General features: G+C 30.9%; 1 protein-coding gene across 12 annotated transcripts in view; it reads left to right on the top strand.

Moving 5' to 3' along the window:
* Positions 1 to 9,840, top strand: part of LOC133173036 (dipeptidyl peptidase 4-like) — a 119,200-nt gene extending 109,360 nt beyond the window's left edge. For all 12 annotated transcript variants that reach the window (XM_061307931.1, XM_061307930.1, XM_061307936.1 and 9 more), the window contains 16 exons: positions 159 to 319; positions 1,332 to 1,429; positions 1,662 to 1,785; positions 1,971 to 2,009; positions 2,221 to 2,346; positions 3,779 to 3,921; positions 4,400 to 4,575; positions 6,543 to 6,641; positions 6,742 to 6,817; positions 6,907 to 7,101; positions 8,301 to 8,355; positions 8,444 to 8,543; positions 8,742 to 8,800; positions 9,001 to 9,073; positions 9,310 to 9,383; positions 9,665 to 9,840. In XM_061307931.1, coding sequence (XP_061163915.1) covers positions 159 to 319; positions 1,332 to 1,429; positions 1,662 to 1,785; positions 1,971 to 2,009; positions 2,221 to 2,346; positions 3,779 to 3,921; positions 4,400 to 4,575; positions 6,543 to 6,641; positions 6,742 to 6,817; positions 6,907 to 7,101; positions 8,301 to 8,355; positions 8,444 to 8,543; positions 8,742 to 8,800; positions 9,001 to 9,073; positions 9,310 to 9,383; positions 9,665 to 9,829 — 1,763 coding nt within the window. In that variant the 3' untranslated portion in view covers positions 9,830 to 9,840. The remainder of the gene's footprint in view (positions 1 to 158; positions 320 to 1,331; positions 1,430 to 1,661; positions 1,786 to 1,970; positions 2,010 to 2,220; positions 2,347 to 3,778; positions 3,922 to 4,399; positions 4,576 to 6,542; positions 6,642 to 6,741; positions 6,818 to 6,906; positions 7,102 to 8,300; positions 8,356 to 8,443; positions 8,544 to 8,741; positions 8,801 to 9,000; positions 9,074 to 9,309; positions 9,384 to 9,664) is intronic.
* Positions 9,841 to 12,716: the final 2,876 nt, after the last annotated feature.

The raw sequence follows: 12,716 nt of genomic DNA, 5'->3' as shown, positions 1-12,716 counted from the left end.
AAAAATGGAAGAAAAACATATTAAGAAAGTTTAGTATTTATGTTTTTAGCAGTTTGGTTGTTCTAATATTTGTTTATTTTCGACAGGAGACCTTAAGAATGAGTGTCATTTCTTGATCTTATTGCTTGACTTTCCTCCTAACTGTTTTTATTTTCCAGAGGAGATTATATCTTCTGACAATGCTATCTGGTGGTCTCCCTCTGGTGACAAAATCCTTTATGCCGTCTTTAATGACTCTGTTGTTAGGCCGTATTACTACCCTTATTACGGCTCTATGGAAGACGCATATGGAACAAACATGAAAATTTATTACCCAAAGGTACTCAAACATTAAAGTCCATTTATAGACAAGTTTAGCTGTAGTGAAATTTAAGACATTATTTTAAAAATTGATATTTATATTATCTAAATGCTGAAAAAAAAAATTGATTATAACAAATGTGATTTGTGTTCAACTCAGGCTCACAGGACTTTCTGATCAATATGTTTCCAGGATATGAACGTGTATAGTATTTGCATTTCATTTTGTAAGTGTCTGTATCTAGTTTTTATGGTATATTATACATTTGACATTTTCCTTTCTTTCTTTTTTGAGAGAACCACTTAGTCTTTGTCAGCTAAATTTACACCCCACCCCACCCCCACCCTCCAAAAAAACTTGGGCTACAAGGATTCTAGATTTTTTTTTTTATCAAATGAGTATAGTGAAGAACAACACAGTTATGATGAAATAATTAAAATTTATATGAATTTATGAGTGCACACTTTAATTATAACTTGTTTTGTTTTAAAACAATGTGTCAGTGTTTTTCATATTTCACCATGAAATTGGGCTGAAATCATGATATTCCCATGGTAAAGAAAAAGATAGGCATTCTCAAGTACTGTGGCGTATATTCAAGTTAGTAAAACTCGTGATCCAGCATGGGGGTATGATCAGTCCATGATTGAGGTTTATAGTTAGGAATTACTTTAATAAAATCTTTTTCTACATACTGATGAGGGCTATTAAAATATAAGAATCCATTTGTAATGCAAATTGATTTGTTTAGGGTTTTATCTTTACATAAAGTCTCTATCTAAGGTTAGAGCCACAATAAATGAGACTTCAACATATCAGTTAGAGCAATGTGATTAAAGTGTTAAGGTGAGTATTGTGGCCCAGGGGCCTCTTGTTTCAATCTATGTACAGCCAATGACTATGAATTTGGTTTTACTATTTTTATCAACAAAAAGGTAGTTACATATATTTTGTCTCCAACAGTATATGTTTTCCCAAAAGAATGTACTTGCTCTGAATTAATAAAGTGATATATGGTATTTATTTACAGCCCGGATATGCAAATCCAACATTTACACTGAAAATAAGAATGCTTGGAACAAGTAACCAGACATTCATCTTGAAACCCCCTGAGGATTTTAAAAATAAGTAAGTTCCATTACTTCAAAGTTTTAGCTAGATTTAATAGTGAGCACATTTTCTCACCTTTGTGACTTGTTGAGGATGGTTTTCCTCACTGCTTAGTGCTTTATGATAGCCTAAATTGAATTTCAGAGTTTTCTTCTCCCATTATTTTCTTTCATATTTTACTGAGAGTCAATTCCTTTACTTTAGGGATTTCTTTAAAATAAGTTTTAATAAAATAAGTGCTGAATTTCAGAGACCATTATTTCACAACGGTTACTTGGATCAACAATGATTATGTTCTAATATCATGGTTAAATCGTGCCCAGAATAAAACTATCCTGACAATATGTAGTGCAATGGATGGAAAATGCAAAAAGGCAAGTGATATTGACCTCTGAAACAATATCCTCTGTAGTATTGTTTACATGCAGCTTCAATATATAAGGGAGAATACTCTTCATAATCTTTTTAGTGAATTTTATTCCCACACTGCTGTATTTCTGGTTTCAGAACTAAAAGGATTAATAATAATTAAGGTTTTATTCACATGATCAATTTTCAGAATCAAGAAGAAGAGAGTAGGGGAGGTTGGATTGATCTGGTCAGTGAACACATTTCATTCTTAAACTTTGTTTCATTGATCAATTCATTAATTTGTAAATTTCAATCATGATATATACATATTATTACAATGCAAGTTCAATAGTTCATATATATTCACATGTATATAAAATAAAGTTGCAATTAGGATATACTTCTGAGGTAATTTTTGTTTTGTATTTAACTTACTAAGATTTTATATACTCCAATAGTACACTTCACCTCGAGTTAGTCCTAAGGCAGACTGGTATTATATGATTTTTCCCAGACAAGAATCGGAATTGGGCTCATTTAAGCAGGTCCAGATGGTAGAAGCCTCCGTGAGTAACATGAACAAGGTTTGTTTTTGTAGTCACAGTTTCGTATTTTGGTTCTGTACTTTTTCTGTTGTTAACTAATCTTGTCTTCTTTTATAGAATATTCTTACAATATTACTTTAATACAGGTATTGAAATATTCTACATGTATATGTATAATCACTGTGAAAAAAGTCTGATATTTGTACTGTTCTAATGACTTGTATGAAAAATATGATGTAAAATTTATTTTTAAAAATTATTATATATGAAAGGGAGTTCCAGGTAGTATAAATCACTTCAAAAGTCTTATCATGACTAACTTTAGTGGACATGATTAAAAGAGTATAATTTATAGGGTATTTGCAAGATTCTTAGAAGGGTCTTAGAACTTACGTACGACAAAGACCAAAAACTTTAGCTGAATGTAAAATCTTACAAAATTGTTAATTCTGTAAAAATATCTTGTCAAAACTCTTTGAAAATAATGGTACATGTATCCTTTTCAAATTAATGTAAGGAAGGAAATTATTCACATTACATTTTGGTCTTAGTCGAAAGTTCAGGTTCCCTGACACCAGACCATTAAGAAAGAACCAACCTCTTGCTATCTCTTATAACAATACTTTAACTGATGATCTTATATATACTGATACAATAAACAATACTTTTAATTAACTGATCTTATACATACTGATACATGTATAGATTCCAACATTGGTCAATTGAAATAATGTTTAACCTAGTGTATTTAGAAGGATTAATGTGTACACCTTTATAATTTAAAAGATTTTTGCCTGAAATATTTTAAAACATACATGTAACAGGGAATTTGATTTCAAACTAAAAATTTATAATTTAATTAGTGAATCAATAAATTTAATGACTAGGTACTTATACAAGTAAAAAAAATCAGTAGAAGTTAATGTCTATAGGAGAATGTTTCATTTTCATAATTCCCTATTTGTATTTACTATTTATAAACAGATTTTTTTTTGTAATGTTCTAATGCCATATAATACCACATGATATCTTAAGCTTTTTTGCTTTTCTTGCTATCACTTCAGCTAGTTCATTAAGTTAATTTTATTAAGTTTAGTTTTTTTTTCTTTTTTAACACATTGTCATTAGAGTTTGGCTTTCAATGTTTTAAATCAGCTAACTAGCTTATAAATCCCTACTGTGTTTCATAGATACACTGTAGTTATAATCCCAAGGTAATTTCTTAATTTCTATTTGCAATATATATAGATACATTTGTACTACAATACATGTATAGATAAATTTAAGGAAATATTTTGCTGTTTCAAAATAAATTCTCAGTTTTGCTGCTATTTCATTTGCTATTGAGATGCTAGCTTAAGCACAACAATCATGTAAAGTTAAGCTATGTATCCAATATTGTCATATTTATCCAATATAAAGAATCATTTGTTGACATAGACTGTCATAGTGTCTTTTCATAAATCTACAGCTCGATCCTCCTCTCGCACAAAAGAAATTCCGAACAGGAGGAACGTCAGATGTAATGCAGATTGTAGGCTTGGATGCTGATAGTGAAATTCTGTACTTCATTGGAGTTCCAAATGGAGACTCAAGAAAGAGACACCTCTACAGGTTATTACATGAAATAATTTTCTGGGGCCTGTTTTACAATAGAACTTACTTACGACTAAGACCAAAAACTTTAGTCGATTGTAAAATTTTGCAAAATCAATTATTCTGTTTAAAATTGCTACCGTAAAAATATCTTACTACATTCCTTTCAAAAAGTTTAAAAACATTTTTAATATAATGTAAATTGAAAAGTTATAAGCAGAATTAAATTTTGGTCTTAGTTGTAAGTTCTTTTGTAAAACAGGCCCCAGATTCTCATAAATTGTACCAAGATGTAGGTGCCATGAAAGTGTTCTGAGAATTCCCTGCAAATGATGATTGTGTTATTGATCCCATTAATATTTTGCTGTCCCTGTTTGAGTTTTCAAAAGATTTACATGAAAATCAGATTATCAGTCGAAGGTTAATACCTATATATAGGCTCCAAATCTTCAAATTAATGAAAAATGTTCTATGTAGCTTTCCATCTGAATTGCAGTGTGAGTACAAGGATAACTGACAATTCCATGCAGGCAACCTGTATCACGTGTGACTATAACCCTGACTGCCAGTACGTGTCAGCCAGCTTTAGCCACTCAGCAAAGTACTATGTTCTGGGATGTCTGGGGCCCTCAGTGCCATTTTATGTCCTCAAGTCAACGAAATCCTCAATAGGTAGCCATCTTGAAATGTTCATCATTAAAATGTTTTTATATTCATTCAAGTGTATATCGACATATTTTGTGAAGCTGAACTGGTGCAAATGAATGCAAGCAATCAAAACCACAATTACCTGGTGTACTAACTTTTAGTGTGATTATAAGCACCAATCAAAATCAGAACAGGTTTAAATAACTCTTACAACATCTTTGTTAGCCAATGGTTTCTACTCTCCACATGAAACCTATAGGGTTTGTGAGGAGAGTAGCGGATCAGAAACCCTTGGCTAGCAGAGATGCTCTTACAAGTGTAAACTAACTTCTAATTATAACCAAAATGTGAGCACTTAATTTAGCTTGATATAACAATGTTCTATCAGTAAGTCATCATGCTTTATTGAACTGAGAGTATTTACATGTATATGTATGAATGGCAAAAAATCAACTTAAAAAATGTGTAAAATCTACAACAATTCAGATGACAACACAACTGGTAAGTTTGAAAAAAAAAAAACACCTGTTATTTGATTACTGGTCAGAGGAGCTCTGTAGTCAAAATTCGTACATGTATAATTTTTTTTTAATTTCCCTTCTTTATCTTCTGTGAATTAATTTTAGTAAGAGTGAAAACCTTTGGGCAAAATTTCTGCTTTTTATCATGGTTATGATATTTTTATGTTGATATTTTATAAGGATCCAGTATTTCACTACATGAAAATATTACACAGCAGATCTATATTTTCAGCACCTGTGTAAATTAGATATTAAAAACTCGGGTTGAATGTTCTTATTTTTTCATCAATATAACACCCAGATGTTTCTTCATATAGATCTTATTGTTAAGAAAAGATGAACCAATAACTGACTAGAGAGCCCCTTAAACTGGTTTTAAACATTGAATTTTTCTCCACACAGTCACCAGTAAAAATACTGTGGAATCATTTAAATTCGTGGGGGTCAATGTTCGTGGGCAAGCAAAATTTTCTTGGTTCGTGGGGATGTAATTTCGTGGGCAGCTCGTTTATTTGGTAGATTGAATTAATCAGTACGTTAACAAAAAATGTTCGTGGGGATGTAAATTCGTGGGTAAGGGTTACCCACGAAATCCACGAACATTGATCCCCCACAAACAATGATGATTCCACAGTACACTGATTCCATTCCAAACAAAGGAATCCACTTGTAATTAGCATTTGTCAATTTACTGCACTCATTATTTAACTGCAGCAGCTGCGGCACAAAATTGATATAAAAGTTTTTTTTTTAATTGATTTTTTTATATGCATCTGTATTATGCAGTTTGCTATCTTCAAACACAAGGCGGTTCTCAACATCCACTATATATATGCACATAAAAAGTTGTGTATTGTTCAAATTCAGAAACCTGCATGTCTCTTACACTGTAATCTATACATAAAGAATAAAAGTGTACAATAATATTGAATTGAGTGCATAAGTTTGTTATAATAAGTTATAACCATATGTTGCTAGATTGTAACATGATATTGTTAGAATACTGTAGGTGTACATTTTTCCACTGGGTCATAATTTCGTGCAGGATCATTATTTTTGTTCAATCTTTAAGTAGAAAATTACATGGATTTCTTACTGCTGGGACAAATTTACTTGGAAAAATTGTGACCACCTACATAGCGGAAATTAATCCCATGAGGAAAATGTATGTCTACAGTAAAGAAATCTTGGCCAGCTAAGGGCCATTGGTTCCCATGATGAGTTGTAATTAATTAACTAACACACTGACTAAATAGTAGGAATTTTGCAGATTAATGCTAGGATTATAATTGAAGATTTACATTGTTATCTGTAACTTATGATTAAAAAAATGTTTTTTTTTCTTGAAAAAGGATATACATTGTAGTTTTGGAAGTATAAATAATTTCCATAAATATTTCAAAAAAAAAAAAAAAACTCTGACATTAGCTTCTCACTTTTACACAAAACATGTTTTGCTCTAAATTTCAGAAATCACATTTGAAAATAATGACCATTTGAAACAGAAGCTGGCTAATAAAGCTCTTCCAGTTGCTAAGTATGTTGAGATTCCTATAAATGACAAAGAATGTAAGTATACACTCAGGCTTCTGGGATTTTCTTTGCTTCACATTAACTTTCAGTTTTTTAATTGATGTACATAAGTAAAACTGTCTTATTTTCTCAACAGACATGTATGCAAAAATGTTGCTACCCCCCATTCTGGACACAAAACAACACTACACATATCCTCTACTTCTTAGTGTGTAAGTATTTTAACCTTGAATCAACAGTGCTCTTTAACAAGTGCATTCTCTGTCCACTAAAATTGATCAGATATTTGTCCACCTACCAGATATGGTGGACCAGACTCGCAGAAAGTGACCTACAAGTTCCAGCTTGGCTGGGAAGATTTCTTGGTAAGCTCAAAGAACTACATCGTGGCCTATACTGATGGTCGTGGCAGCTCAGGAAGGGGACAAAAATGGCTTCATAGCATTTACAAAAGCCTGGGAACTGCTGAGATAGATGACACCATTACAGCTGGAAGGTGAAGCAGACTTTTTCATGAATTTTATCTCAACAGCTTTCTGATCATTTAACTTGCAAAGTAAAAACTGAAGTTCTCTTAGACTGATTTCAATAATTGATATCTATGAATACATTTTAAATATGAGAATAGCAAACATTGATGGATGGGCAAAATCCATTATAATGTCCCCATAATGAAATGGTCTGGGCAGTTTAGACATGGCACAGGTACGGATTCAGCCTCTAGAAACCTGTGACTGTAGCAATCCTGCTCAGATGTGAAATATGTATATAGAAAGCACTGCCAAAAAGTTGTCAAGGCACGGGATATTTGATCAAAATTGGATCACACAGTATTACAAAACCCATTCTAGTTTCTTTATATAAACTCAAGGATTCTGAAAACCCATGCCAGAAACATGAGTCATTTTCCATATATGGAGACACAAATTTGGGAACCCGTGTCAAAAAAATCTTTGTGACATACCATATGTGGAGTCACAGGATCTGTGTATTCCTCTGTAATTCAGGATCTTAGAGAATCTCCTGATTTGACTGTAGATGCCAAAATGGAGACTGAAACAAAACTTTACAATGCTTTATATTGTTTATATGACTAGTTTAAGAATTCTGAGTTTGAAATATACATGTATGAGGCTAAAAAAAATATGTGTATGTATCTGTTAATTAGAGTAAAAAAAGACACAAGCTAGCTCATGATCATAATTCCCTCCAGTTTGATTTGAACAAATGAAGTTATGAATGAGCATGCTCTATAAAACCCTTGAGAAATGAATACATGTAATTGAAGCAAAACCTGCCTCACAATCATCCAAATCTTATAAGTTAGAAATCATCTCCCTTGGACACAGATTCTGTGCCTATATGCTGGGTATTCAGAACCCTTACGGCTTTTTAAAAACCTGTACAGGTTCCGTGCCTTAGCCGTGTCTAAGCTGTGCCTATTCTGCTTCAAAACTTTATACCTTACTATGATAAATTCAATCAGTCCATTATTTTGTACTATATAAACTATTAGACATTGACCTTGTTCATGCCTATTAGTATGTTTTAATTGTAATCAAGTTCTATTATGTTCAGAAGGAGCAACAAGGAATGCTGACCATGCTCTGTATGGTTGTAAATACTGTTTTTACATGAACCTAGAAAGATTACAAATCTTGATGTGTACATGCTTTTTTTTTTTTCAATTTTAAGGTATTTAAATGATATCTCGTATGTGGAATCCAGCAAGAAAGCTATATGGGGATGGGTAAGTAAATATCATTTCATTTAAATGTGGTTTTTTGAAGCCTTTCACTAATTCTTTTGCAGCTAATAATTTTGTTTTACCGTTGCAGTCTTATGGTGGTTATACAACAGCATCTGTGATTGGTCGAGGAAATGGTCTGTTTGAGTGTGGTATTTCAGTAGCACCTGTCACTGATTGGCATTACTATGGTAAATATTTCAAGATTTCTAAAAAAAATTTTGAAACTAAATGCATATAAATAATAATAATAATGATAAAAAATGTAATCTTCAGTTCCTCTGAAGATAAAGTACATCATTTTTAAGTTAGATAGACTGTCATCAGTTTCACTGTTTTTCTTTATTGAATGGATTTAAATCAAGTTAAATTTTGTCATATAATTCCAGACTCTGTGTACACGGAAAGATACATGGGTATGCCACATGATAATGTTCTAGGATACAAGGTACCTGAGAAAAGAAATTATTATACGTTTGATACATTTTTTAATGAAGATTATAAGAATGGACGAAAGCAATCTCATTCAAAGGTCTTAAGTCAAGATACACAGATAATATAAAAGCAACAATCAATAGTATATTGTATTATCTTGGTAAAGCTATTGAAGAAATATAGAATCTTACGTAATATTTGATAATTTTGCAGTCCTCTAATGTGTCACAGTATGCAGGAAATTTTAAACATATCAAGTACATGCTGGTCCATGGGACAGGAGATGGTAGGTTTTGAACTGTGAAACATTTGTTTTTAAACTGATGTGTTCTATATATTGATAAAATAAAGGTCTCTTATAAACATACTATAAATATACGATGAAAAGGATATGTGCATTCAATCCTAGGAAAACGTATAATGTATTGATTCTATTCAACACACTGCAAGTCTTATGAAATTTCTTACCAAAATAGTATTTTCCATCAACAGTAACTAAGTTCCTTATTTGGCCTATTGTAGATAATGTACACTTCCAAAACTCTGCCCAGTTTATAAAAGCTCTAGTAGAAAAGGATGTTTTCTTCAGATTACAGGTAAAGAAGCTTTATAGTATTCAATTATAAATGTTTATTAACTTTTTAAAATCTTTTGATTTGATATAAGAGCTACCAGTGTTAATTTACAACACTGATGCCTCTTGCGATTTTGTAACAAACTATAAATTTCTTGAAGAAATTACTAATACCAGTTGTCTGTAATGTTATTTAGACAAAAGTCTGAAAAACAAATGAATACATGTAGTTAACTTCCTGCAGCATTCTCTGAATTGGTCCTAGATTTCATTCCTTCTCTACTCTTGATGATGTTGTTACAGGTTTACACTGATCAACAGCATGGTTTGCGAGGGGGAAACACAAGGAAACATTTATTTGAAAGTTTGGAAGACTTCTTGGGTGAATGTTTTGAAGGCAAATCTAAAAAGTTTGAAATGAAACAAAAGGAACTTGAGAAAACACAAAAGCAAGAACCGGTTAAGTGAGAATAAAGAAATATTTTCATTCTAGTCAAACAAAAAAATATTATCCAGGAGAAAATTTCATGCATAAACAACCAATCATCCTGTTTGACTGATTGATTGTGTTTTGATGAGAAAGATGATTTTTGATTGGTAAATCCAAATGACCAAATATAGAACATGGTTGTTCATCAATGAGGAATCCTCACAGCCATTATCAATGTTGCTGATCAACATTACAAGGTGCTACTTGCTTTACGCAGACTGTAGTACTACAATAACTAGATTGTAGCACAGACAGAAGGCTTCACTGTATACTCATGGCAACAGCTCAGAATACATGTTAAAGTATTTTCCTTGTCTTTTTTAATAAATTAAAACCTGTAAATTAAAAGAAAGTGTCTTTTTTAGAGTACACATGTCTTTTTAGAGTACATATATCTTTTTAAGAGTACATAACTTAATTCAGAAAGAGACAACAGCCTACTATTTCATAAATTGTGAAAGTCTTGTACTGTTTGTGTTAAAAGTTTGCTGTTTTTTTTTTTAATGAGTTCCAATCCTCCAGTATTACTTGCCTTAAATCGTGCCAGGCAGTGATTTAAATACATTCATTGAAAAAATGAAAAATGCTACGTGTTGAATGATATACTGTGTAGTAGACAGAAAGTCGTGTCACATATTGTAACCACATTTTCATTCATGACCTTATAATCAAATAATGATGCTTCCAATACACTCAAAATGTACATATAAATGTCATTTGAGATTTTCAAGTAGATTAAATCATGATTTTGTTTTAGTGTTAAGTTACAGTTAGTCATATGTCCATACATTAAAAGAAATGAACATACTGTGAAATTTTATGCATAAATGCCTTCGGCGTTTACTTGAACACCCCATAACCAATATTTTAATTATCACGCTAGTCAATTGCTTGATCACATCATTAAACCAAAAAACTAGACAGTTATTCCTTAAATATGATACAGCTGAACAAGTTTGAAATTTTAACATTTTCAAAGTACTTCATTTTGTGTGTCTCTTAATTCAACAAAAAACAATGATAAAAAACCTTCATGAAAACTAGTGATTTCACAGTTTATGTATGATCAATACATGTTGTACAAATGTGATATATCATGATTTTCAAATCATTATAAAATCCTTTTTATGCTTTATATACTTGTATAATTCTGGAATTCATAAGATAAATAACTTCTTTAAACTTTTTAATCAATATTTGAAATATGTTGTGAATAACTTTTTAAAACTTTTTAATCTAATATTTGAAATATGTTATGAATCACTTATCACTGATTATCTAGCTTACTATAAATGATTGTATTTAGAAGATTTTTGAATGATATTAATTCATATATCTAGAAGCATTGTTATATTTATTTAGATTTCTTATATTAAGAACTGAGTTTCTATAATGTAGTAAAGTAGTATTGATTGAATGTCTTTGAAACAAACTTTTAAAAACATCTGGAAATTGATTGATCTTCTTAATGTTAATTTTTTAATTTTTTTTTTATGTACCAAATGTATATTTACTGGTATTGAGAATCAATTTACCGGTATAAATTCAATTTATATGAACGTTTCTTTTTAAAATGTTTTATTTGAATTTTTTTGTTCGAACAGCTGGAAAATAGGTCATATGTTTCTAAAAATTTTGAATATAATGATCTCCTATGTTTACATAAATTTCCTAAAAAGAATCCTATTAATGTGTATGAGTGCATTCAGTCATGTCTGTTATATTTATATGTATTTGTCAAAAAGTATTTGAAAAAAGAAAATGAATAAACATGAATCAAGATCAGCCTGGGTTTGAATGTGATAAAAATATTCACACTTTTCTATTTTAAAAATATTGATGGAATGATAACATATAATGAGCATTATGCGGTTTATTGGAATTTGAAGGAACTTTTTTGTAAAATAAACATATATAAAGAGACTGGCGAGGTCAGGGACACATATATGCCCCTGGCGAGGTATATAAATAAGTGCAGTAAGGTTAATGAGAAAAGTGCTATTAAAATAACATTGTGTAAGTGTATTTTACGAGAATTTTTGGCATATGAATAAAAATATGATTATTTTTTAGGATATGTCCCTAGTAATGGATTGTATTTTTCTTCACTGTGTAAAAGAACAGTTATTTTTGTTTTTTATTCATATTCTTAACATGAACCTTTCAGCATTACTGATTACAGAATATGCGAGGTGATGATATTGTGTGGGAGGTGTTGATCAATCTGTGATTGTATGTGAAATATTGGTATGTGATTTTTATCCCCCTTTTTCCTTTTTTCTTATTGTAGTGTGTAAATGTTTCACCAAGTCTCATGATTTTTATTGTTACACCTTTATATGATTGTTATGACAATTCTAGTGTCACCAAATAAAATAAAGAATACAACCACAATAGGCCTGCTTAACTCTGATTTCCTTCTGTGAAGAATAAGTGTTATGTGCTGTCTTGATGATTTGACAGTAGCATGACAGACTCTCAGCAAATATGCAGGACAATTTTAATTTCAACATTTTTGTACAATCCTTATGACTAGTTCAACAACAAAAAATGAAAGTTAGTCCAATCTTCATTGAATTCTCAAGAAAGCTCATGAAATATCATTTGCATACATTTTGTTTGCAGTAAATTAAGGAGTTGGGAAGAATTTTTAAGAAATACAATTGAATATTAAATGAAGTTTGAAGAAAAATCCTCAAATACTTGTTTCCAAACCTGAAGATTCTCTCATTCAGAATAGGTACCTTGATCTCAATTCTCTGTAACCATTTAAACTGTTTCAGCAAGCATGGTCACCAGTTTTGATGAAACTTTGCTCATTGTTAAAGCTCAACACCAGAAAAAGATACTATGAAAAATTTGGTC

The sequence above is a fragment of the Saccostrea echinata genome, unplaced genomic scaffold (genome assembly GCF_033153115.1).
Source record: "Saccostrea echinata isolate AGI-Se365-2 ecotype Australia unplaced genomic scaffold, CSIRO_AGI_Sech_v1 ptg000056l, whole genome shotgun sequence".
Classification (NCBI taxonomy): domain Eukaryota; kingdom Metazoa; phylum Mollusca; class Bivalvia; order Ostreida; family Ostreidae; genus Saccostrea; species Saccostrea echinata.
Note: the sequence above shows the minus strand (reverse complement) of the source record. Positions and strands in the feature narration are given on the sequence as shown.